Raw genomic sequence first — 26,487 nt, forward strand, 5'->3', positions numbered from 1 at the left:
TTGTCTAAACTGCCAAAACCAGCACAAAATGATCTATAACTTAATAATTGTGTTTGACATTGCCAACTACAAATTGGTACTTGCCATCTACCTCTACAAGGATTAAACAGTGTGCTGCTGCAGCTGCTGACTTTCAACAGCCCCCCCCACTGAAAGGCTCTCAAGGTGGAGAGCAGAAATGAAGCTCTCTGTGCTCTAGAATAACTGACAGAACAGGTCTCTAGATAGTTAGATGTTTTCAAGAACCAATTTTATGAGCCCAATTCTTGCATCTCTTTGTATCTAGAAAAGCACAAAAATCTTTCATGGTGACAACTGTTCCTCATGACTAGCAGTTCAGTTCAGTTCCTCAGTCACGTCTGACTCTCTGCGACCCCATGAATCGCAGCATGCCAGGCCTCCCTGTCCATCACCATCTCCCGGAGTTCACTCAAACTCACATCCATCGAGTCGGTGATGCCATCCAGCCATCTCATCCTCTGTCGTCCCCTTCTCCTCCTGCCCCCAATCCCTCCCAGCATCAGAGTCTTTTCCAATGAGTCAACTCTTTGCATGAGGTGGCCAAAGTACTGGAGTTTCAGCTTCAGCATCATTCCTTCCAAAGAAATCCCAGGGCTGATCTCCTTCAGAATGGACTGGTTGGATCTCCTTGCAGTCCAAGGGACTCTCAAGAGTCTTCTCCAACACCACAGTTCAAAAGCATCAATTCTTCGGCCTTCTTCACAGTCCAACTCTCACATCCATACATGACCACTGGAAAAACCACAGCCTTGACTAGACAGACCTTTGTTGGCAAAGTAATGTCTCTGCTTTTTATTATATGCTATCTAAGTTGGTCATAACTTTCCTTCCAAGGAATAAGCGTCTTTTAATTTCATGGCTGCAATCACCATCTGCAGTGATTTTGGAGCCCCAAAAAATAAAGTTTTCCACTGTTTCCCCATCTATTTGCCATGAAGTAGTGGGACCGGATGCCATGATCTTTGTTTTCTGAATGTTGAGCTTTAAGCCAACTTTTTCACTCTCCACTTTCACTTTCATCAAGAGGCTTTTGAGTTCCTCTTCACTTCCTACCATAAGGGTGGTGTCATCTGCATATCTGAGGTTATTGATATTTCTCCTGGCAATCTTGATTCCAGCTTGTGCTTCTTCCAGCCCAGAGTTTCTCATGATATACTCTGCATGTAAGTTAAATAAGCAGGGTGACAATATACAGCCTTGATGTATTCCTTTTCCTATTTGGAACCAGTCTGTTGTTCCATGTCCAGTTCTAACTGTTGCTTCCTGACCTGTGTATAGGTTTCTCAAGAGGCAGGTCAGGTGGTCTGGTAGTAAGCTCCTGCAAAAAGTATGTGCTTGATTGCATGTACTTCCCCTTCACCAAAACCCTCCCAGCCACCTCTGCTCACCACTCTGAGCAGTTTCTCAGAGTGATCAGAAATGATGTCTCTTGGGCTATAATCCTCATTTTCCCCCAAATAAATAGTGACTCACAACTCTCATGTTGTGCATGTTTTTTCAGTTGACACCATTATCTAACAATGATATGTCCTTAAATCTGTGGAGCAAAATGGTAGTAGTAAGCCTGAATGTATCAGCCTAACATTTACTGAACTCTAATCTCTTCTGTTTTCTCCCTTTCCACATCCATTTAAGCAATATGCTAATTGCTCTTTTGCCTAAATCAGCATTTCTCCAACTCCTTGTTCTCAGGACCCGTTTATACTCAAAAATTATGGAGGACCCAAAAAAGCTTTTGTTTATGTGAGTTACACCTATCAATATTTATGGCATGAAACTAAAACTGAGACACTTTTGATAAAATATTTAGTTAGTAATTTAAAGTGATAATAATCCATTATAAGTTAAGATTAATACCATATTTTTACTTAAAAATAAACTATTCTTCAAAACCAACCAGAAAAAGTGTAATGAAAAGAGCAGCTTTATTTTACTTTGCTCTTCAAGTCTCCTTGATAACTTTATAGAAGTTTAATAGAATACAGCGGGATTCCCACATCTGCGTCTGCATTCAATCTATTGCAACATGACTGTTTTGACTAAAGGGTATGAAAATAATCTGGCCTCACATAGACACATAGGTAAAAAAGGGAGGTGTATTTCAATAGACTTTTCAGATAACTATGGATACTTTTCCTCGGATAGTACACCAAAACTTGACAAGTAGTATTAGGTTGGTACAAAAGTAATTGCAGTTTTACACTGTTGAACTTTGCCATTTGATATTGGGCTACATTCTTAAATAAATGTGGTTATGTTATACAACATTTTAATGTGCATTTCTCACTTTATGTCTTTTTTCTAATGACTTATTATTTGCTGTTTCTTTTATATTTATTTTGACTATAGAAACATTGTTAGACAAAAAGCAAATTTGAATGATTTTTTTATTCGAGTTAAAAATGGGTTGCAAAGAAGCAGAAACAACTTGCAACATCAACAACACATTTGGGCTAGGAACAACTAATGAATGTATAGTGCAGTGGCGGTTCAAGAAGTTTTGCAAAGGAGATGAGAGCCTTGAAGATAAGGAACACAGTGGTCGACCATCAGAAGTTGACAATGAGCAACTGAGAGCCATCATCAAAACTGATCCAGAACTACATGAGAGGTTACAAAGAATTCAATATCGACCATTCTACGGTTATTTGGCATTTGAAGCAAATTGGAAAGGTGAAAAAGCTCGATAATTGGATGCCTCATGAGCTGACAGGAAATTAAAAAAAAAAAATTGTCATCTTGAAGTGTCATCTTCTCTTATTCTATGCAACAACAAGAAACCATTTCTTGATCAGATTATGACATGCAAGAAAAGTGCATTTCAGATGACAACCAGTGGTGACCAGCTCAGTGGTTGGACCAAGAAGAAGCTCCAAGATCAGATCAGTCACTCAGTCATGTCCAACTCTTTGCGACCCCATGAATCGCAGCATGCCAGGCCTCCCTGTCCATCACCGACTCCCGGAGTTCACTCAGACTCACGTCCATCAAGTCAGTGATGCCATCCAGCCATCTCATCCTCTGTCGTCCCCTTCTCCTCTTGCCCCCAATCCCTCCCAGCATCAGAGTCTTTTCCAATGAGTCAACTCTTCGCGTGAGGTGGCCAAAATACTGGAGTTTCAGCTTTAGCATCATTCCTTCCAAAGAAATCCCAGCTTCCCAAACCCAAATATGCACTAAAAAAGGGTCATGGTCACTGTTTGGTGGTCTGCTGCTCTAGTGATCCACGACAGCTTTCTGAATCCCAACAAAACCATTACATCTGAGACGTACGCTCAGGAAATCAATGAGATTCACTGAAAATGGCAGTGCCTACAGCCAACACTGATCAACAGAAAGAGCCCAGTTTTTCTCTGTGACAATGCCCAACCACATGTCACACAACCACCGCTTCAAAAGTTGAATGAATTGGGCTACAAGAGTTTAGCCTCATCTGCAGTATACACCCGACCTCTTGCCAACCGACTACGACTTCAAGCATCTCAACTTTTCCTAGAGGAAATGCTTCCACAGCCAGCAGGAGGCAGAAGATGCTTTCCAACGGTTCATAGAATCCCAAAGCATGGATTTTTATGCTACAGGAATAAACAAACTTATTTCTCATTGGCAAAAATGTGTTGATTTTAATGGTTGTTATTTTGATTAATAATGGTGGGTTTGAGCCTAGTTATAATGACTTAAAATTTATGGTCTGAAATCACAATTATTTTTGTACCAATCTAATAGTTTCCCAAAGATCAGTTGCAGTGTGGACTTTGTCACCTTATCCGTGAACTTTTTGAATTCTGTTACATTAAAATCCATTCATCTCTCTAGCACCTTAAATGTGTCTTATACCTATGCATGATTTTATATCTTGCATTGGTCATTTGAAAAACATTGGTTTGCTTAGTTATGAAGATCTTCCATTAAATAATACATTTCATTTTACAACATTAGAAAAAAATCACATTTATTAATGTCACCACTGATCTCATCAGAAAAGGTTTTATGTATCAGGAAGCTATCAAGCTCAAAGTATGCATACAAATTTTCCAAAATTTCTCATTTTTGCATGAAAGCTAGATTTTTGTCATTGGCAACAATTACTGTCAATTGTTTACCTTGAAATGACAGACTCACTCTGTTCATTTTTGAAAAATCAAATGCCCTACTCCAAATAACCATAGCTTGCCTAGAAGCCATTGAAATGATGGTTCATGGGGGAAAAAAGTATCTAGTTCAGCTCAAACAATTCCACAAATATTTTACCTCACAACATCCATCACGTATTAGTATAGAGTTGTTGTTTAGTCCCTCAGTCACGTCCAGCTCTTTGTGAACCCATGCACTGCAGCACTCCAGGCTCCCCTGTAGTTCACCACCTCCCAGAGTTTGCTCAGACTCATGTCCATTGAGTCGGTGATGCCAGTATATAGCAGAATTGCTTATGAGTACTTTCTATTTTGTCCAGGAAAAAAAAAAAAAAGCATCTCAAGAATCAATATTTAGTAAAATGAGTAAGTTTTACTGGGCATTATTAAATTAAATGGCAGTTTTGTTTTAATGAAAGTCTATTGTTACTACTGGAGAAGGCAATGGCAACCCACTCCAGTACTCTTGCCTGGCAAATCCCATGGGCCGAGGAGCCTGGTAGGCTGCAGTCCATGTGGTCTCAAAGAGTCGGACACGACTGAGCGACTTCACTTTCACTTTTCGCTTTGATGCATTGGAGAAGGAAATGGCAACCCACTCCAGTGTTCTTGCCTGGAGAATCCCAGGGACGGCGGAGCCTGGTGGGCTACCGTCTCTGGGGTCGCACAGAGTCGGACACGACTGAAGCAACTTAGCAGCAGCAGCATTGTTAGTACTACCTTGATTTGTGCCAAGGAGCCCATTGTTTTGCCCATTTGCTCTCTTGCATGCTTGGTGTAAAAAGCAGTCCAGTGAAAAAGACAACATCTTGATATTATTATGAATATGGTTTTAACTTCATGAGGCCTGTCGGAGACCTCACCTCCAGGGTTCAATGGACCACACTTTGAGACCCACTGGCCAAAATCACAACCTTACTAGGAAAAGGAAATTAATTGTAGAAGATGCTAAAGTAGCATTAGCATTTACTTAATTTAGTTAGCACAGGGACATATTCTATATGGGAAAACTTGCAGGAATGCTAGAGATCTGGGGTTCTCTCTCTGGTAGTGTCAGGAGTGCAGAATCTGTGTTTCATATTTCATAAAGCCTTTTGGAAGGTGAAAGGAGGAAGATAAAAATTCATCACAGGAATAAAGATTCAATTATACACTGTGTGACCTACAGGAAAAAGAAAAAATTTCATTATATGTGGCCAAAATGAGGAGTGATACTTTCCAAACCACAGGTTACAATATCTCACTGCAAAGAGAAATGTTGCAATATTGCTTTTAGGGCATGCACACAGGTCCGGTTTCATCATTAACTCATACCGCAGAAAGCACTAATCAATTGTGGCCTCAAAAGAGAATAATACAGAAATTTCCAAGCAAAAAAAACAGCATAGTGCCTCAGGGAAACTCCACACAAGAAGAGCCAGCCGGACAGCTGCAGATCTTTTTCCCCCTGCAGAATTTGCCTGCCCATTGGACATTGCTCACTTTTTTTCTGCTGCCACGCCCAAATTCTGGCATACACACTTCCTGTTCTGCAGCCCAAGCCCAGACAAAAGCTTCTCTCCTTGGCTTCTTTTAGTATGTTTTATTTTAAGTGTTTTTCAATAGGAAATTTAGTAAAAACTCAACAGGAAACAAATAACACACAAACTGTAAAATGGGCAGGCTTCCTGAGGTGGATAATGTCAGAGCTCTGCCCTTATCTCCGGGGAGCCTTTACAGAGAACACCTGAAAAAATCAGACTCCCCTCCCCCAGCTCTGCAGCCTCCACCCAGCTGCTAGCTAAAGCTTGAACACAACATGTGGCCTTTATTTCTTTGACTTAAAGCTGGCACTCCTACTGACTGGCCTTAAGAAGTGAGTAAACAGTAACCCCTGAAGGTATTTGGTATTTTCAGCTTACTTGATCCCCTGGCAAAAACAAATTTTGAAAGGATAGTTCCTGAGGGAACAAGCAAAATCTAACTAAGAAATATTCTAATTATGGACAGTAGACTGACCATGCCAAGGAAGGGGGTGGCATGTGAGTAGCTTTTGCACATCACCTTTAACTTGAGAGGGCGCTGAATGACTTTGAATGATCTCCTTCCTGGAGATGGAATAGAGGGAGGTATGTTGTTTGATGACTGCTGTTGCGCCACTTCCTGTTCTCACAGAGCATCCTTGTTTTATATCCTATAGAACAGAGCCTCCTAGACCCCTTCCTGCCCAGAACAGTAGGCCCCAGAAGAAGGAGGGACGATTCAGCATGCTCAATCAAATCTTCTGCAAGAACAGAAAGGAAGAGCAGAGGGCCTATCAGAAGGACCCCAGCAGGGACTGGCACAGGGGAGAGCACACCTCGGAAGTCGATGACATCATCACCACCTTTGACAGCAACGTGGATACCAACTGCCAAGAGCAGCCTGGTGAGCAGGTGGCTATGGTTGACTTTAAGAAGAGGACCTCAGAAAACTCAAAATATCACTTGCCAGAAAAGAAGCCTCTGGCCCGTAAAGGGCTTCCACCAATCAGAACACAGAGCCTCCCACCCATCACCCTGGGCCATAACTTCCTGACAGCCTCCCAGGGGGCCACTTCCCATGCTGGCCTGAGCTCTGGTACTCATCATGCGGCTCAGCGATCTCAGAAAAGCCGAAGTGAGCAAGATTTGTTGAATAACAGAACTGGCTGCCAGGCATTGCTAGATAACCCTTGGAAAGGTGATTCTCACCCGGTGTTCTATAAAGCCTGGACTATGTCTTCATCTGACAAGCTGCTAGACAGGTTGCTCACCAGCAGATCTGGCCACCAGGAAGTATCAGGGCCCCCACATCTTCCTCATCTACATAATCCTTCATCAGGTAATGTCCTTCCTCATTCCTGACAGATTCTGTACAAGAAACATGTCATACAGTCCTGAGTGAGGAGGGAGAGTAGATAGCTTGGAGGACTTCCCTTTAGTCCACTGGATTCAGGGTATCTAGGCTATGTAAGGAGAAGGAAATGGCAACCCACTCCAGTGTTCTTGCCTGGAGAATCCCATGGACGGAGAAGCCTGGTAGGCTGCAGTCCATGGGGTCACACAGAGTCGGACACAACTGAAGCGACTTAGCAGCAGCAGCAGCAGGCTATGTAAACAGTCTGCTTTTCCAACCTGAGGACAGTCATCAAGTAGAAGCATGTGCCTTCTCATCTTATCCCATCCCACCAAATACGTGTGGTGACTGGCAGGTTGGAGCAGGAATGTTATTATTTCCACCAGCAAGGATTCTTAAGCAGGGATCCTTGCCGATATCACCTACAAGGCGTTGATTTGTTTGTGTGACTGTTTGCTTTTAAATCAGGTGTTCAATGCCCACTCTGGGCCCACTGAACCAAAATTTTGGTGAGGCAGAAGGGAAAAGAGTAATGCCTTCCACGTGTATGAGTAGAAAGGGAACATTTCACACATTTATGGATCAAGACTCCAAACACGTCAAAGGATTGATTACCTGGCAGATTACCTGTGTCTGCCCGCAGCTATGTAGCCCCTCATCCGAAGCAAACTATGTTATTAATTTTTTGCTTGTCCTTCCAGAAGTATTTTATACATATTTAAGTATTTGTATATATACATATATATATATACATTTTAAATAAATAAGCACATCACACTAAAGAATCTATATTTTTGTACACATACAAGCAATATATATGTGTCTACTTTTCACCTGTTTAAACAAACATATCACACTAAAACTTTTATTTATATTTTTTAAAATCACCCACAGGGGATTCTGAGGTACAGTGGAGACTAAGATCTATTGTTCTAAAGTGCAGGCTTCAGAACAGCTGCCAAAATCAGGTCATTACTATAACAGCTTATTTTGTTATGAAGTGAATTAATCACTAACATTTAAAAATCATGAAGTTTTTACATAAAAGTTTAAATTTCTAGCTTCTCTTGAGAAATTGAAAAATCCAGCAACACTAAACACAAATACCTTTTGGCAATAATTGGCTAGATCTGAGTAACCAGTATCCCTCTGGACACCACTTGGACATCACTGTCCCCAGTTTAGCCCAGTCCACACCACTCTCTAGTCTCTGTCCATGGAGTGTCTGTTGTTCTTTAACAATAAGTTTCTGTTGCTTTTCTTATAGTGGGGTTAAGAGGGAAAATGATATGTTTCTTGAACCCATGCTTCTTTCAAAAGTAGAAAAGTGAAAGACCAAGAGGGTGTATGTATATTTTAAGAACTAGATGAGATCAATATATCTTTAGAGGTAAGAACTATTCCTTCCCATTTAATATGCAGCATGAGCCTGGCTCTCCTCACTCATTTACATGTGCCTGGTGTCTGAAACCTGTGAGGCAGCGTAAGACTTCTCTCATACATATTCATTTGTATTTAAATATATTTATTTGAATAAATACCTGACAGCTATTTCCTGAGAAGAACTTCCCGCAAGGTCTTACTTCCTCCTCAGAGCACTGGAGTGTGGGTAGTTTCCCTGTGTTCTGTGGAGGGGTAAGGAAGCAAAGATATTGGTTTGCTGTCTTTTAACACTTTGATGGCCTCCAGGGCCTTGACTCAGCCTGCTTTCTGGAGTTAGTCCTGTCCTGGCTAATATCTCCTTTTTAGGGGAAAAAAAAATTTTTTTTTTTTTTTTAATTTTGAGTCTTAAAAAAAAATAAAAATAAAAAAAAAAAAAAAAAAATTTTTGAGTCTTGTTCTTTTTCTGTTCCCAGGACAGCCTGGGGCTGTTTTTTCTTTATCAGTTAGAATTGGTTCATCTGTTGTAACAGAAACCCAAAGTAACAGTGGTTTAAGCAACATAGAAGTTTATTCCTCTCATATGAAAGAAGTTGAACGTTATGGTTCCCAGTGCTTGGTGAACCATGATCCTTCCATTTGTATTCTCTACAACTTAACCTATGGCTTTCATCCTTTGGAGAAAGAGAAGGAGAAAGGAGAGAGGGGAGAGGAAAATGGATGTCCCCAAACTGAATTATCTCCCATTAATAAGTTATCTCCCATTGCTTCTAGGCCTTTTGGCTAAGATCAAGTGTAATAAGTTATTGACCATAAGTCCTAGAGTCTGCTCCCATCTCATTGGCCAGAACTTTGGTCACATGACTGCCTATCTGCAAGGGAGACTGGGAATTGTTGTGTTTTAGTTGATCACATGACTGTACCTCCAAAACTGGATTTTCATTTCTAAGAGAAATAAGGGAGTAGATATTGAATAGAGAATTCATAGATTCTGTCACATGTGCCATCTAAAACTTTCCGTATTTCGTAAAATAAAAGAAAATTCAATAAAGTTGGTTTTAGGATTGATTTCACTTTTCCAGTGAAGTAACTTGAAAAGTCCCTAGGGGCAGGAAAGCAGAAAAGAACTAGCAGAATTCTCCAAGGGAATGTTAAATGATTAGCTGTGCCTGGATCAAAGCTTTTATTTTTTTCAACCAATGTTTTTGAGTGCTGATTATAACTAGGAGCCGTTCTAGGTAACTGATAAGATAAATATCCCAAGAATCTTCAGTCTATAAATGAACTTTCAGGAACATGGATTTTTCTAAGTTGATTATACAACTCACTTTAAATTGATTTTCTTCTCATGTTTACATATGAAAATCATAAGGGTTTTAAATGGAAAGGACCCTAGTCTTCACTCATTCTTTAAATGATTATTGCGTGTCTATTATTATAATTTATCAAGAGGCAGCATATCCAGTGGTTAAGAGAAAAATTCTTTTTTTTTTCTTTTTTTGGCTACCACATGGCTTATAGGATCTTAGTTCCCCAGAGAAGAACTGAACCCGGGTCAATAGCAATCGAAGACCTGAGTCCTAACCACCGGACCACCAGGGAATTCCCCAAGAGGTCTTTTAAAGTCACATTTTTGTTGTTGTTTTGTCAATAAGCCCTGGCTCTCTTTTACTTGCTGTTAATGAATCTCTCTAAACCTTTGTTTCCTCGTGTCAAAAATGGGACGAAATACCCAACTTTTAGGGTTGTGAATTGATAGTAAGGTTAAATGAATTGATACATTTATAATACTTAAAATAGTGACTTTAACATAGTACTATACAAATACACACAAATTTGTGGGCTTTTTTAAAAACTATGTGCCAGGCCCTACGCTAAGCCCAGTGCCTTAGACACAAGCTATAGGTGATGACATTTAACTGCCTTTTTGCTCTCAGATCTAATCTCTTACTTCTAACTCTATTCTGTATCTCTGGAAACTATCCCTCCCAGGCTCCCTGGAAGCTGCCTCCAGGTACTTTTGCTAAAGTGCCAGGAGGCATTGGCAAGAGTACGAGCAGGAGAAAGAGGAAAACCAGTGTAGTTCTCCTCAATGTCCCTCTGCTTCCTATAGAATTTCCAGTAGGGGTTTCACTCCTCCTACTTCCTCCACACAGCCCCTCACTTGTGGTTCTGGCTCCCACTAGCTTCTGGACCTTGGTAATACCACCTTTTTCTCTTATACTCCAGACTAGAAGTGGTTGCATCCTCCTTCTGTGGTTAATTTCTGGATGTCCTTTAACCTTGTCATCTGGCTTCTCAGCTTTTCCACCACCAGTATAATGAAATTTCCATATGAAATTGCCTCTCTTTCAGAGGCCTAAAGAGGTCTCCATTTTCCTGAATGAGCCCTGATGGATAAGGCAAGACATGTCATCTCTCTGAGCTACAATTTTCCTACTCTCTGGATACACAGTCTGGGGCCGTTTTGTTCCATGAAGGCCTTTCCAGTTATAATGTACATAGCCTAGAAAAGTTAAAACAACTTGTTCAGTCTTAACAACTAATGAGTGACATATTCATAACTTTAACCCAGCTCTCCTAAGAAGTTACCACACAGCCTCCTGGTGGCTCAGAGGTAACAGTCCACCTGCAATGCAGGTAGATGTGGGTTCAGTCCCTAGGTTGGGAAGATCCCCTGGAGGAGGAGATGGCCACCCACTTCAGTATCCTTGCCAGGGATAATACCATGCACAGGGGAGCCTGGTGGGTTACCGTCCACTGGGTCACGAAGAGTCGGGCTGCTCACATATACAATGGTGTGGAAGTGGTTCAGTCGCTAAGTCATGTCTGACTCTGCAACCCCATGGACTGTAGCCCGCCAGGCTCCTCTGTCCATGGGATTTTCCGAGCAAGAATACTGGAGTGGGTTGCTATTTCCTTCTCCAGGGGATCTTCCCGACCCAGGGATTGAACCCACAAAATAAGGGCTTCCCTTATTTCTGTCTTTATATCTCAAAGTCCAGTTGATAGCATGCTTACCAAATTATTTACGATGTGATTTTCTTAGAAACTACACCATCCTCCCCCAAAGAAAAATATTTCTGCCTTATGGATTTTATTTTTGCAAATATTTTTAACCCAATTTGAGTTTTGTTTATTTTTTTTAATGACTACTGAAACTTCCAGACTACAGTTGGGAGAGTTCACTTAAGTGGTTTAAATTGTTAGTTTAGGCGGGTTGAAACTCAGCAGATTTCTGCACTGAGCTCCCATACTTGATGTGAAAACCTAATGTGGTAAAGCAATTGGGTACTATAAATCATACCACTGCACCACTGGCTTGAACTTGGATCGTCTCTCTCCCCTGGATTTTTTCTTTTCCTGCCCTGGGTTTAGTAGAAATAATATGGGCTAGCAGTGATTACTACCGTTTGAATTCCTGGAAGCTAATATCCTGTGCTGACTTCAGCAACCCTGAACATTTAGCTGTAATGATTATTGCTTAACATTTATTGAGACCTGTCAATGGGCTAGATGGAGAGGATGGGGGATAAGGCACTTAACCAAAATGAGGGAATTTGGAGCACATCAGCTTAATTCATTGCAAGCAGCTTTCAGAGAAAATGGAACAGAGAGTTCTGTGGTATTTGCTACCAGCCTGGTTATTTACAAGTCATCACAAGGAACCTAAGAAAGTGCTTGCTTCCTTTCTCCCTCAAGAGAGAACTTGCTTCTCCAGAATTTTCTAGACTACCCCAGCAACAACTCCCTCTCCTCCCTGCATAGGTCTGATGTCATGACCACCACTGTTTAAACCCATCAGCAATGGGTTTAACCCACTCTAGTACTCTTGCCTGGAAAATCCCATGGATGGAGGAGCCTGGTAGGCTGCAGTCCATGGGGTCGCTAAGAGTCAGACACGACTGAACGACTTCACTTTCACTTTTCACTTTCATGCATTAGAGAAGGAAATGGCAACCCACTCCAGTGTTCTTGCCTGGAGAATCCCAGGGATGGGGGAGCCTGATGGGCTGCCATCTATGGGTTCACACAGAGTCGGACACGACTGAAGCAATTTAGCAACAGGACAAAGGCCAGATTCTTCAGCTGGCAAAGTCCTCCCAACGTAGCCTGGCCTCACTTACCTTTCTCAACTTCTGCACCTCCCATTTCAATCTTTCCCCCTGCCCCCTCCCCTTGAACAGTTCCTTAGAATATCTCTAAGCTCTTGAGGAACCCATACCTTTTACTCTACGACATCTTTGCCCGTGTTTCGTTTTGTTTTTCTTTTAACCTTTCATCCACTGAGTCTTGATAGAGTCCTACAATCTTTTAAGAACCAGCCCAAACTTGCCTCCTATGCAGAAGGCTCCTCACTGCTGTAGGAGGTGTGGCCCGTTTTTACTATCCATCATGAAAGAATCCCTCCTCTGCCTTGTTAAGCCTTCTCGGGGGCAGTGAACCACAGACTTCCCCTTCAACAGCACTGCAGGAGAGGAGTTTTTAATCCCCATTTTAGAGATGAAGAAATTGGAGGATTGGAGTGGTTACCCCACCCACCTAAGGTCATAAGGTAGCTAGGAAGTGGCAGAACAGATGTTTAAGCAAGGTCTGTGGGATTCAAGACACACTGATCTCTCTGGGCCCTTCTTTCCTGTGATAGCTTCACAGCACTACTCATGGCCTTCAAAAGTACTTTATCTGTTTCTATTCCCATCAGCCACTTTGAGCACCTTGCCTTCTCTTTGTACTCTAGTCTCTGGAATGCAAAGAGTTTGCAATAGATGAGTGCTGAATATATTTGTTATTATTATTAATCTTCATTCTCTTCTATTTCCTCATTTAACTGTGAAAATTTTTTCTGCCTTTTTATTCTAAGACAGTGGTCATCCTCCACAGGCTGGACACCCCTTGAAAGCTCCCGCAGCACAGATAGATCTTTAAACTATGCACATTCTACCTTGTTCTTCAAAACTGAGCAAAATGTCAGGGTGGCAAAAAGTTTAACTCTCCTCCCACCTCCTCCCAAATCACTGCTGAAGTCCGTCTCTGCCACTTCTCCCATCCTATCTATACCATTTTGGCCTCTAAGGAGGCAACATGGTGTGCATTTTAGGTCCAGACAGACCTGGGTTGGGTCCAGATTCTGTCACCTCCTGTCATATGACCTTGAGCTCCATTCAGAACTCCTCCAAATCACAGTGTCCTCATTTGGAGACTGGGCATGATAGTACCTCTCTCACAAGGGAAAGTGACTGTTAGGATTAAATGAGATTACATATATAGAAACTAGTCCAGTGCTTGACCACAGTAAGTGCTCAATAGTGTTACCCGTAATTATCATCTCATTTTTGGTTTTTCAAATTTCTGCTCCAGTGTTCATGGATAAATAATCGAATATGAGTTGATACAGGTTTTACTGTAATTCTACTCAGGAATTTTTTTTTAAAACAATGGCTTATGAGCTTCCCTCATGGCTCAGATGGTAAAAGCATCTGCTTGCAATGCAGGAGACCCAGTTCTATCCCTGGGTAGGGAAGATCCTCTGGAGAAGGAAATGGCAACCCACTCCAGTACTCTTGCCTGGAAAATTCCATGGATGGAGGAGCCTTGTAGGCTACAGTTCATGGGGTCAGACAGGACTGAGCGATTTCACTTTCACTTATGAGGTTATTTAACCTTCAAAGTTCAAAGGAATAAAAATATAAAGGCAAAATGTACACCCAGGAGACTGGAAATTTTGCTTAATATTCATCAAATGACACTGTTCAGATGACCACCCCTAAAAATCTACCACTGGACTCACCGAAGCAGATAGGGGGTGGATCTTTCCCCCCTGTTCTAAGGACTGCTTTACCCAAACAGAAGACTTAAACCCTATGGGCCTCACTATAATGACTCTTGTTCCTACTAGACTGCTAAGTAAAAGGTTCCTACTAGACTGCTAAGTAAAAGATCAAATGAATACATGCCCCACTCTCTAGGAGATCATATTTAAAAATGCCACGTAGTAGCACTGTAATAATTGCTAATGTTTATTATTTACTTTATAAGCTAAATGCTTTACCTTTGTTCTCCTAGTTAATCTTTATAACAACTGGAAAAGACAGAAAGCTATTATCCACTTTTTACATATGAGGAAGTTGAGATTTAAAGAGAGAACATCACTTGCTCAAGTTGGGAATTAAGCCTAATCCTGTCTGATCCTGTTGTTCTTGTTCATTCACTCACTTGTGTCCAACTCTTTGAGACCTCATGGACAGCAGCATGCCAGGCTTCCCTGTCCTTCACCATCCCTCAGACCTTGCTCAAACTCATGTCTATTGAGTCAGTGATGCTATCCAACTGTCTCACCTGTCATCCCCTTCTCCTGCCTTCAACCTTACCCAGCATCAGGGTCTTTTCCAATGAGTAGGCTCTTTGCATCAGGTGGTCAAAGTATTGGAGCTTCAGCTTCAGCCTCAGTCCCTTCAAAGAATATTTAGGACTGATTTCCTTTAGGATTGACTGGTTTGATATCCTTGTAGTCCAAGGCACTCTCAAGAGTCTTCTCCAACACCACAGTTCAAAAGCATCAATTTTTGGTGCTCAGCCTGCTTTATGGTCCAACTTTCATATCCATACATGTCTACTGGAAAAACCATAGCTTTGACTAGACAGACCTTTGTTGGCAAAGTAATGTCTCTGCTTTTTAATATGCTGTCTAGGTTGGTCATAGCTTTTCTTCCAAGGAGCAAGCGTCTTTTAATTTCATGGCTACAGTCACCATCTGTGGCGATTTTGGAGGCTAGAAAAATAAATACTGTCACTGTTTCCATTGTTTCCCCATCTATTTGCATAGAGTGATAGGACTGGATGCAATGATCTTAGTTTCCTGAATGTTGAGTTTTAAGCCAACTTTTTCATTCTCCTCTTTCATTTTCATCAAGAGGCTCTTTAGTTTTTCTTCGTTTTCTGCCATAAGGGTGGTGTCATCTGCATATCTGAGGTTATTGATATTTCTCCCGGCAATCTTGATTCCAGCTTGTGCTTAATCCAGCCCGGCATTTCTCATGATGTACTCTGCATACAAGTTAAATAAGCAGGGTGACAGTATACAGCCTTGACTTACTCCTTTCCCAATTTGGAACCAGTCTGTTCTTCCATGTCCAGTGCTAACTGTTGCTACTTGACTTGCATACAGACTTCTCAAGAGGCAGGTCAGGTGGTCTGGTATTCCCTTCTCTTGAAGAATTCTCCAGTTTGTTGTGATCCACAGAGTCAAAGGCTTTGGCATAGTCAATGATCAGAAGTAGATGTTTTTCTGGAACTCTTTTGCTTTTTCTATGATCCAACAGATATTGGCAATTTGATCTTTGGTTCCTCTGTCTTTTCTAAATCCAGCATGAACATCTGGAAGTTCACGGTTCATGTACTATTGAAGCCTGGCTTGGAGAATTTTGAGCATTACTTTGCTAGTGTGTGCAATGAGTGCAATTGTGTGGTAGTTTGAGCATTCTTTGGCATTGCTTTTCTTTGGGATTGGAATGAACACTGACCTTTTCCAGTCCTGTGGCCACTGCTGAGTTTTCCAAATTTGTTGGCATATTGACTGCAGCCCTTTCACAGCATCATCTTTTAGGATTTGAAAAAGTTCAACTGGAATTCCATCACCTCCACTAGCTTTGTTTGTAGTAATGCTTCCTAGGCCCACTTGACTTCACATTCCAGGATGTCTGGCTGTAGGTGAGTGGTCACAGTATCGTGGTTATCTGGGTCATGAAGATCTTTTTTGTATAGTTCTTCTGTGTATTCTTGCCACCTCTTCTTAATATCTTCTGCTTCTGTTAGGTCCATACGATTTCTGTCCTTATTGAGCCCATCTTTGCATGAAATGATCCCTTGGTATCTAACTTTCTTGAAGAGATCTCTAGTCTTTCCCATTCTATACGTTTTCCTCTATTTCTTTGCATTGATCACTGAGGAAGGCTTTCTTATCTCTCCTTGCTGTTCTTAGGAACTCTGCATTCAAATGGGTATATCTTTCCTTTTCTCCTTTGCCTTTCGCATCTTTTCTTTTCTCAGCTACCTGCCTCAGGCAACCATTTTGCCTTTTTGCGTTTCTTTTTCTTGGGGATGATCTTGATCACTGCCTTCTATACAATGTCATGAACCTCCGTACGTAGTTCTTCAGGCACTCTGGATGTAATCCCTTGAATCTATTTGTCACTTCCACTCTATAATTGTAAGGGATTTGATTTAGGTCATACCTAAATGGTCTAGTGGTTTTTCCCTACTTTCTTCAATTTAAGTTTGAATTTGGCTATAAGGAGTTCATGGTCCGAGTCACAGTTAGCTCCCGGTCTTGTTTTTGTTGACCGTATAGAGCTTCTCCATCTTTGGCTGCAAAGAATATAATCAATCTGATTTTGGTATTGACCATCTGGTGATGTCCATGTGTAGTGTCTTCTCTTGTATTGTTGAAAGAAGATGTTTGCTATGACCAGTACATTCTCTTGGCAAATCTCTGTTAGCCTTTGCCCTTCTTCATTTTGTACTTCAAGGCCAAATTTGCCTGTTACTCCAGTTATCTCTTGACTTCCTACTTTTGCATCCCAGTCTCCTAACTTTTGCATTCCAGTCCGCATGTGTTTAATAAATGTTTAATGTTCAGAGAAAAATCAGTGCTTGTTGATTTCTCTGATGTAAGTACTCCCACCATTGCTGATGTCAAGCCACTAAGTGTGATGTCAACCATCTCACAAAATTCTTGAAAATTGGTATGCACAGCTCCAGCATAGCACTACTGGTCATTTAAATGATATATTCCAGGTCTCCAAAATGCTTTCATTCACCTCTCATCTTCCATCTCATGATTCTCAATCCTGGATTCATATTAGAATCACCTGGGAGCTGAAACAAATCTAGCATCCTATCCAGCCCCTGAGATACTCATTTAATCAATGTGGTTGGTGTTTAGTCAGAGTAGCATCTTTTTTTTTTTTTTTAACTCCTCAGATAATTTCTCAGTGCAGCCAGGACTGAGAAACACTGATCTTGAAGATTATGTCCTACTCATCACCCACTCTTCAACACAGATTCACGAATACACGATACATTAATACCCTATTTTATTTTTCAAACTTTTAAGTTTTGTGCAGTATATGACCAACTGAGCTTGGTTTTTTGTTTTTTAATTTGTATTTATTTTGGCTGCACTGGGTGTTTGTTGCTTTGTTGGAGTTTTCTCTAGTTGCCACGAGTGGGGTCTAGTCTTCATTGCAGTGCGCATGCTTCTCTTTGCAGCAGCTCGTCTTGTTGCAGAGCACAGGCTCTAAGTGTGGGTTTCAGTAGCTGCAGCACACAGGCTCAGTAGTTGCGACTCCCAGGCCATAGAGTGTGTGGCCTCAGTTTGCTCTAGAACTCAGGCTCAGTGTTGTGGCGCCCAGCCTTGATTGCTGCGGAGCATGTGCAGTCTTCCCTAACCAGGATTCAAACCCATGTCCCCTGCCTTAGCAGGTGGATTCTTATCCACTGTGCCACAGGCGAAGTCCCTAATTGTGCTTGTTTATAATTTTTTTAAAGCTAGTTTACTCAAGAAATGATTTTGGATACATTTTTCCTTTCACTTAAATGGTGACTGGCATGTGATAGAAACGGAATATGGTGTAGTTATTTTGTTGTTAACATCATAAATTTCACAATCTATAACAACTTGTATGATTCTCTAATCCACTGGATTTTATAATTTGCACTTGGTTGAGTCTCAAATGATTGACACAAATTATGTTTGTCCCCAGGACAAAATTTTCAGCATCTGTCCCCAAACAGACCCAAAATCAGGGATCTTCCTTATACTCGGAACAACCTAGCTCCCCTACCAGACCAAAAATGTAAGTATTTTCAATCTTCCTCAGCTTCCTTTGCAAATAGTAGTGCTGTTATTAGGACTAAATGTTATTTCGGTTTACTTTCATTTTTCCAAGAGAACATCAAGTACCAAAACTTGAAAATTATAGGAAAATAGACTAGAGACAGTCTTTAAAGCTCCATCCAAAATGGTAATGCTTATTTAAAAGAAATACTTGCTTCCTTGAGGAATTTTTATGTTTGGACTATAAAGACAATAACAGAAGTTTATTTTGCTATGTACTATTTAATGTCTTTAATGCTTCAAAAATTATTCTAAAACTGGCTTCCTGGCATTGTTTTCCTTACTATGTTGGACAGATAGAAATGTGTGTTACCTCTGTACTCACAGGCTCTGCAGTCCTTGGCAGAAAGGAATAATCAAGTATAATGTTCATCAGGTTTACTTTTGGCATTATTTTATACAAAACTTCTCACAATATAAACTGTTAATATATTCTATTCACCAAGTGATCAAGTTTGCCTGTGTCTAAGTGTTATCTGGGGTGCTTGTTATAAAATGGATTCCAGGGCCCCACACTCAGAAATTCTGAGTTTGTGTATGCTTATGTCTGTACTCTGAGACAGTGTAGATTAGAAAACTGATTCAGAGAGGTCACATGACTCACCCATTATTATTTAGGCAATAAGTTGCAGAGGTACAGGATACTGAGTCAGCTGCTTCAAGAAACAAATAATACTCACTGGATTCTAATTTCCTTTCTTCCTGTTCTTCCTATCCCAACACACTGGTTTATAACACGTGCACAAGCACTCGCATGCACATGTACACATATACTCTCTACATCATCTTAATTGCAGAGATTAGATGATTTAGAAGCTGCTTTATTTAAGACAAGTCCCTTACCCTTTCTTTACTTCAGTTCCTTCAGCCTGTAAGAGTGGTGCCACCTGATAAGATTGTTGAGAGGATCAAATGAGGTGACACATGCAAAATCCTTGGCAACCATTTGCACAGAGTAAATATCCAATATATCTTTTCTGCCCCAGACGGCAGTTCAAATGGGACAAGTCAAGAGTTCTAGAACCTTTTAGTTAAAAACCAAGAACCATGGGGTCTTAGGACAACTCTGTCTTTTTTTTCAGATAAGGAAAGGGAGAAGTGGAGATTGTCCAAAGTCACACACAGACTTAGTAGCAGAAACCAAGACCTCTTTCTTGACAGATTATTTTCCTTGCCCTTACTAATTTGTCTAAAGAGAGAGTTTTGGATGGTGTGAATTCAATCACTGAATGAAATTCAAGTCTGACCTTGTCTTTAAGCAGAAATGTAGTCACAAAGACATCTAAGGAAAGAGTCACTTAGCCTTAAATCCAGTATGGCCTAGAGAAGCCAAAGAGAGGGGATTTTCTTTGGCAGAGCTCAGCAGCTTTGCTTTTCATGATTAAATTTAAGGAGACAGGAAAAGATAAAGATCTTTGACCGACTATAGCTCTATGAAAAAGAAATGGAAAGGTACAGCGCCTGTCCTGAAAGAAACCTGAGAACCTTTTGAGGTTTGCATAAAAGCACAGTACAAACATCTTGGGGCTTATTTAGGGCCTTGTGCTGACTTGGCTTTCAAGGGCTGCTCCACCCAAGGAAAAGAGAACTTTGCCAGGCACGCACAGTCTGATCATGTTTTCACCAAACTCAGCCCCACCTCGTATTGCACATATTTGACTTCCCTGACTGGAGCTTCCTAGGTTGCTCCAGTGGTAAAAAACCTGCCTGCCGATACAGGAGACATAAGAGATGCAGATTCAGTCCCTGGGTCAGGAAGATCCCCTGGAGATGGGCATGGCAACCCACTCCAGTATTCTTGCCTGGAGAATCCCATGGACAGAGGAGGCTGACAAAGAGTCAGACACGACTGAAGCAACTTAGCATGCACACACAACATCCCTGACTACGTGTAAGCTTGATAGGTAGATACACATGACTATCTCCTGAAGTTAAGCTCTCTGCAAGAAAAACTTCTTAGAAGCGCCTGTATTCCTTCAGATATAACACAGTTCTTCTACCACCATTCCATTCCTAAGAGAAGAAAACCCTGAAAGTCTTTCCTTCTATTCTTTCCTCCCAGTTCTGTCTGGAGAACCTCTACGGACCAACCGAGTGCTTCCTGCTATTCCAAGCCAGCGGGGACACAGTCCACCAGCTGAAGAGAGTGAAAACTCTGCCAGTTCCACCAATGATGAAAACTAGCTATGGGTCACTGATTGTGAAAATATAGACAAGATCTATTTTCAACTGTCAAAGAACAAGATTACTCTAGTTCATAAGAACAAAGACTGATCTAGTAAATTGCATTCTATAAGCCATTCATGGTTTTATAACTCAAAGTTCTTTGTTCCGCATAAGCACTTAGAATCTTTGATTGTGTATATATTGTAAGTCTGTGAGTTTCTGTGACCTCTACAAGCCTAAATAAAAAGTCACAGTATATTATCAGCAGGGAACCTTAGTTATGTTTGGTTTGTTTTGTGGCATGTTTGCTGATTTTTTTTTTTTTAATGATTTTCTGTTTTTAAAAAATGTATGCTTTGCTGAATAAAAAAGAAAGCACATTCCACATGTGTTATTTACATTGATTGCAATTCCACTTTGGGTTAACAAAACTTAATTAAAATTAAAACAGTAAATTTCTTTCATCAGTCAGTGTTTATGGCTTTTAAGTGTACAATCATCTACAAAATATTTTCCAACACTGTCAGTTCCTGGCTAGAGATGAAATCATTCAACAATGTTTATGTATCTTCTTTGTTATAAGATTATTTCCACCTATTGTCATTTTCAGATATGATTGTTTGTTCTAATAGAGAAGATTATGTGAGTTAGAAAGGTCTACATCTTGACCCAATGGAATGAAATAGATATTTCTCATGCATTCCTCAAACACTCTACATATTTAATCATTTTTTTTTTCTGTTTCAAAATAATGGTCTCTGTCTACTCAAGATATTCCCACTTATGACGTAGCAAATTTCAAAAAGACTAACTACAGATCTCCTTACTAAATGGTTTGTGTGTTCTTTGGATTAATTGAAAGTTCAAAATTTAGCCATATAAGATCATACTCACTCCATGTTATTACCAAGCCTGCCTGTTATTCAGCAGGCTTGGTAGTAGTACATTTACTATTCTGTTAGTATTATTAATATTTATTTAGGGAGGTCAGACTGTGCCATTAACTAGATAGAAGCTGCTTTGAGGCCAAATCATAGTAACTTGGCTTTACACATCTAGAAATGTGTACAGTAACTGGAACATACTTAGGCACTCAATCATCTTTTTTTCTTTAGGAAAGAAGGAAGGGAAGAAAATAGAGAGATAGAGAGGTAGTTGGCAAGGTAGAGAGATGTAAGAAGTGATAATGAAAGAAGTTACTAGTCCATAGTCTCATTTTGCTAACGATAGTTATATGTATCAGGGATTATAAAAGAATAAACCTATCAACCTCCCAAGCTAGACAGTAGCTAGAGGGAGAGCAGTTTCTGGTGCAAATGGAAGAGCTCCCAGGACAGATTCTGAAGGATTTTCTTTGTGTGTGTGTGCGGAGAGGGGGCTATTTTTGTCTTTGAATAATCATTCTTTGTAAATATCAGGCTATTCAGTTGTGTCACTTAGCTACTTGTGAATCCATGAGTGGATACCTTGGCCCTACACTGCCTCCACTAGCCAGGATAGTCTAGTCTCTGCTTCAGTAATAAGCAACTCCAGAATCTCATTGGGTAACACAATATTTTTTTTTTTCTCATTCACAATACATCTCTCATTTCTAGCTGGCAGAGTTGGCTGATGTAGATTCCCCTTCAGTTTGCACTTCCTTAGTCACCAAAATGGAGAAAATCCGAGGTGAGTCTCAGCACTTCCTCTCACATTTTATTTGCTAAATTAAGTCATATGGACATGCCTAACTTCAAAGCAGATATAGAAATGCAATCCTTCTGTTTGCATCAGGAAGGGAGAAATTCAACTCTTTATGAATTATCCAGAAGATTACCACACTAACCAAAACTCAGGCCCTAAGAGATCACCAAGTGGAGAGTTAAGAGGTCAAAACAATAAAAGAAAACAAAACACCCTTTATAAAACCCAACATCCCCCAACACTTGCACTTACATATATGCACATGGAATCTTCTAATGTTGGGCCTTTCCATCCAAGTTGATTTAAGAATCTTTGCTTAGCTAAAAAGAAGTAACATGCTGCCTATTACCACCTCTTTAAATAGAGCAACTATCCTTTTGCCTCTAGATAAATTTGCTTGCTTGGTGTAGGATATTCCTCAGCCAATATTTTACTGACCATATCAGATAGAGATATTCACCAATTTGTGCCTAATTTTTTTCAAGCAAGTTTTTCTTCTAAAATTATTTTTTGTTCTTCTACCACTTACATTCCCCTTTATTGCAAAGCACATAAAAATAGTAACTTTGCACACATTATTTCATTTGGATCCTTACAACAACCTGTATTTTCCAAGTACCGACAAGGTACCAACACAGAGAAGTTAAATAGTTTGCTCAAAGTCACAGAGCTAATACCAGCATATCTTGGCAACATCGCAGATCCAGCTCTGCAATAAAGTAAATAGTGCTCTCATTTTTCCTAGTCTGTGGACCACCAGCAATTGCAAGATGATTTACCATTCGCCAGAGATTTAATAATTAACACGCTATTTCCTGGTTTTTACATATTAATATTAGGGCCACCTTTGTCCTTCTAGTAACAAGTATGCCAGAATAACATGGCTGACAGGAAACTCTTCAGCTTTTCATACAATTTACTGACCTCCTAGATTTGACCTCTGGAAATATCCTGGAACTCATTCAGCTGCCCAAAAGACCAAGGTTGGACTAAAATGGAGGTCAGAATGGGAATGTATTTGCTCTGAAGAACAAGTTTTGATAGAGACCTACAGTTTGTTGACAGTATTCATCTACCAGTATTAATATTTTTATCTCAATGTCTAGGGAGTATCTGATTCTGATAAAATTTTCTGATTCTAAAATAAAATTTGCCTTGAAAGCAATGAGTCTAGCTACTGCATGTGAGAGCTGTTATCATGTTCCTTTAATTTAGTGTTTGGCTTGAGTGTTATATTTCATGTTGATGGGCTTCCCAGTTGGCTCAGTGGTAAAGAATCCGCCTGCCAAATCATCAGCCAAAAGAGACAAAGGTTTGATCCCTGCCTGGTCCAGCAAGATCCCCTGGAGGAGGAAATGGCAACCCACTCCAGAATTCTTGCTTGGACACAGAAGCCTGGCAGGCTATGGTCCATGAGGTCACAAAGAGTTGGACACAACTAAACAACTGAACACACACACTCACACACACACACACACACACGGTCAAATATGTTCCATCTTAATTACCTCATTTAAGCCTATGGTGGATTCCAAAGGGTTATTTTCAAAAGACCATCTTTAAGGCACAAGGATACACTTGCTTGAAGACATGTATCAGTACAGTTTAAAGAGTACAGTACAGTTTAAAGAGGGGCAAAATCAAAATCAATGGTTATGTTTGTTTTGGGAGGAAGTGCTATATTTCTAATCAGTCATTTAGTGAGATTTTCTAAAATCGTATTATGTGTCAAGCTGTGACCTAATAGACTTGGAAGGGATAATAAGCTGGAGTAACAGAAATCTATTTATATTGGCTTAATTCTAGGGAGATGAGAGCCTTGGAATTAAGTGTTTACTGGAAAAAAATTACATCTGTGTTAAACCAGGTAATTACTGAAGGAAACTAAGGAAAATGAGGAGGGTGGGGAACTATACCTTCCAAAAACTAATTTAGCGAAAATTACTGGGTTGGTGGGCTTTTTGTACAAGTGTTAACTGTAGATCCACTTTGCTTGAATGACAGATAGGCTGAATAAATAAATTCAGAAAGGAGGCTATGCCAAAGGTATGCCACACTTACGAAGTTTCTAAAACAGGAATACACTTGTTGGGGAATTATGTATGTGGACTATGGGACTAGAGGCACTTCACACACTTGTTGGGGAATTATGTATGTGGACTATGGGACTAGAGGCACTTCACACACTTGTTGGGGAATTATGTATGTGGACTATGGGACTAGAGGCACTTCACACACTTGTTGGGGAATTATGTATGTGGACTATGGGACTAGAGGCACTTCACACACTTGTTGGGGAATTATGTATGTGGACTATGGGACTAGAGGCACTTCACTGCTAAGCCCTACTCTGCCATTTGTGTTGTATTGAGCCAAACATCAACTGCAATTTAAAGTATAACTTAAACTGCTGAGCTAGATGACAAAAGCAGGGTTTCTCAAAGTATGTAAGAGAACAGAAAACAGAAGGTGAAGCCAATCAGCGATATAGTTTATAGCTAGAAGGAGCCTATTAGAGGAGTTTTGTCAGATCTATATGAAAAAGCCAAGCAAACCTTTGAATTCAAGAAAAGCTGAAAACCAAGGCACTCTTCTCATGTGTCTAAATAGTTCGCTCAACGAAATCAATCCCAGTGTTCTCGGAACAAGTGACTTGGGGCAAGGTGGGAGGGGGGTGTATTACAAAGGAAAAATGAATTGAAGAGATTTAACATATCTTCCCTCAAACTTTGAGAGCTAGACCATTAAATCTCCATCTTAGGGAGCTTAGCAAGCACCACCTTCCCTTTGCCATATCCTGTCTTCATCTATGGACAAAGATCAAGCTTCCATAATGCTCTTTGTATGATTCTAATAAAGGCTTACAAAGTGAGTAAGATTTTGCTTCAATGAATGTGCTAGAGTTAGCTCTTACCAGCTTGCAAGATTTGATTGTTGAATCTAACATTCAGGAATTTGGTGAACTGGTTTTTCAACTATTGGTGGCTTGAAATTGGCCATGGTGGGAACATTTACACCATGAAAACTGGCAAGCACTACAAATCAGGGCATGCTTTTTTTTTTTTTTTGAAATGTGGTTTACCAGTACACCACTGGATATAACATCTGGGGGAAGGGGGAAATCTTTCAGAATTAAAAGCACATAAGAAAATGTTTCTTCTGCAAAGTGCTTAATTGTTCCTATTTGGTCCACAACTTGGGAGAGAGCTTCAGGTGGTTTCAAAGGTGCCTCCTGACTGCAGTGTGCATGTATGCTCCATTGCTTAATCATGTCTGACTCTTTGCAACCCCATGGACTGTAGTCTGCCAGGCTCTATGCACACGTGTGTGCAGTGTGCATGTGTGCTCAGGATGTGAATGTGTTCTCAGTCGCTCAATTGTGTCTGACTCTTTGTGACCTCACAAATTGTGGCCCACCAGCCTCCTCTGTCCATGGAATTGCCAAGCAAGAATATTGGAGTGGGTTGCCATTTTCTACTCCAGAGTATCTTCCCCACCCAGGGGTCCAACCTGAGGCTCCTATGTCTACTCCATTGGCAGGAGGATTCTTTAACACTGTGCCACCTGGGAAGATCCCGGGCATGCAGATCCAAAAGGGCCTGGTTTGGGTATTTCTCCAGGATCATGGCAGCTTCCACAGAATTCAGGGTTTTACCAGGAGGTCTTGGGACCTCCTGGAAGAGGGCAAAACTATGGCACTGGTTTTTTGCATCTGTAAGAGATTCATGGAGCCCTCAGCATCTCCTAAGCCAAATTATGGAAGAAGTGATTCTACAGCCATGTCATCAAGGTCAAAATAGATGCGTAGAGAGAGGTAAATGTAGGAGACTTGCAGATGCAGGTTGACCAGGCCATTGGTGTGGCCTGCACCTCAGAGGAATAATTCTGGCACATCTAGTAGCTCATGGTTGATCTGCAATAAGGAACTAAGCTCAAAACCAGTGTTAGTTGATGATGGAGGCAGACAATGGACAAGAAGATGGTTCCAAAGGTTGTGCCTAGAAAAGAGGATGGAGGATGGTCAGAGGCTAGGAAAAGACACATCCCCTGGTCTGTTCTGTCCAAACACTGTTGAAGCAAGAGATTGCATGCAGAACTGCAGGGGTACCTCTTTGCTAACACTGATTTTACCTGTTGTTGTTTAGTCACCGAGTTGCATTTGACTTTTTGTGACCCCATGGACTGCAGCATGCCAGGCCTCCCTGTTCCTCATCATTTTCCAGAGTTTGCCCAAGTGCATGTCCATTTAATTGGTGATTTTGTCTAGGTTTCACTATATTAAATTATAACCTTTAATATGATGTACTTTAATCCGAGTGTTAATGAAACTCAGGTCATATATGCATGCATGAA

The 26,487-nt window shown here is 40.7% G+C and overlaps 1 protein-coding gene across 6 annotated transcripts in view; it reads left to right on the forward strand.

Annotated features, from left to right (window-relative positions):
• The window catches only part of ANKRD55 (ankyrin repeat domain 55), a 110,348-nt gene extending 89,514 nt beyond the window's left edge, over positions 1 to 20,834 (forward strand). For 5 of the 6 annotated variants that reach the window (XM_024981313.2, XM_024981312.2, XM_024981315.2 and 2 more), the window contains 3 exons: positions 6,334 to 6,995; positions 18,152 to 18,244; positions 20,348 to 20,834. In XM_024981313.2, coding sequence (XP_024837081.1) covers positions 6,334 to 6,995; positions 18,152 to 18,244; positions 20,348 to 20,469 — 877 coding nt within the window. In that variant the 3' untranslated portion in view covers positions 20,470 to 20,834. The remainder of the gene's footprint in view (positions 1 to 6,333; positions 6,996 to 18,151; positions 18,245 to 20,347) is intronic. The other variant, XM_059878745.1, reaches the window with a different exon arrangement.
• Positions 20,835 to 26,487: the final 5,653 nt, after the last annotated feature.

This window comes from Bos taurus, chromosome 20 (assembly GCF_002263795.3).
Source record: "Bos taurus isolate L1 Dominette 01449 registration number 42190680 breed Hereford chromosome 20, ARS-UCD2.0, whole genome shotgun sequence".
In the NCBI taxonomy this organism is placed as follows: domain Eukaryota; kingdom Metazoa; phylum Chordata; class Mammalia; order Artiodactyla; family Bovidae; genus Bos; species Bos taurus.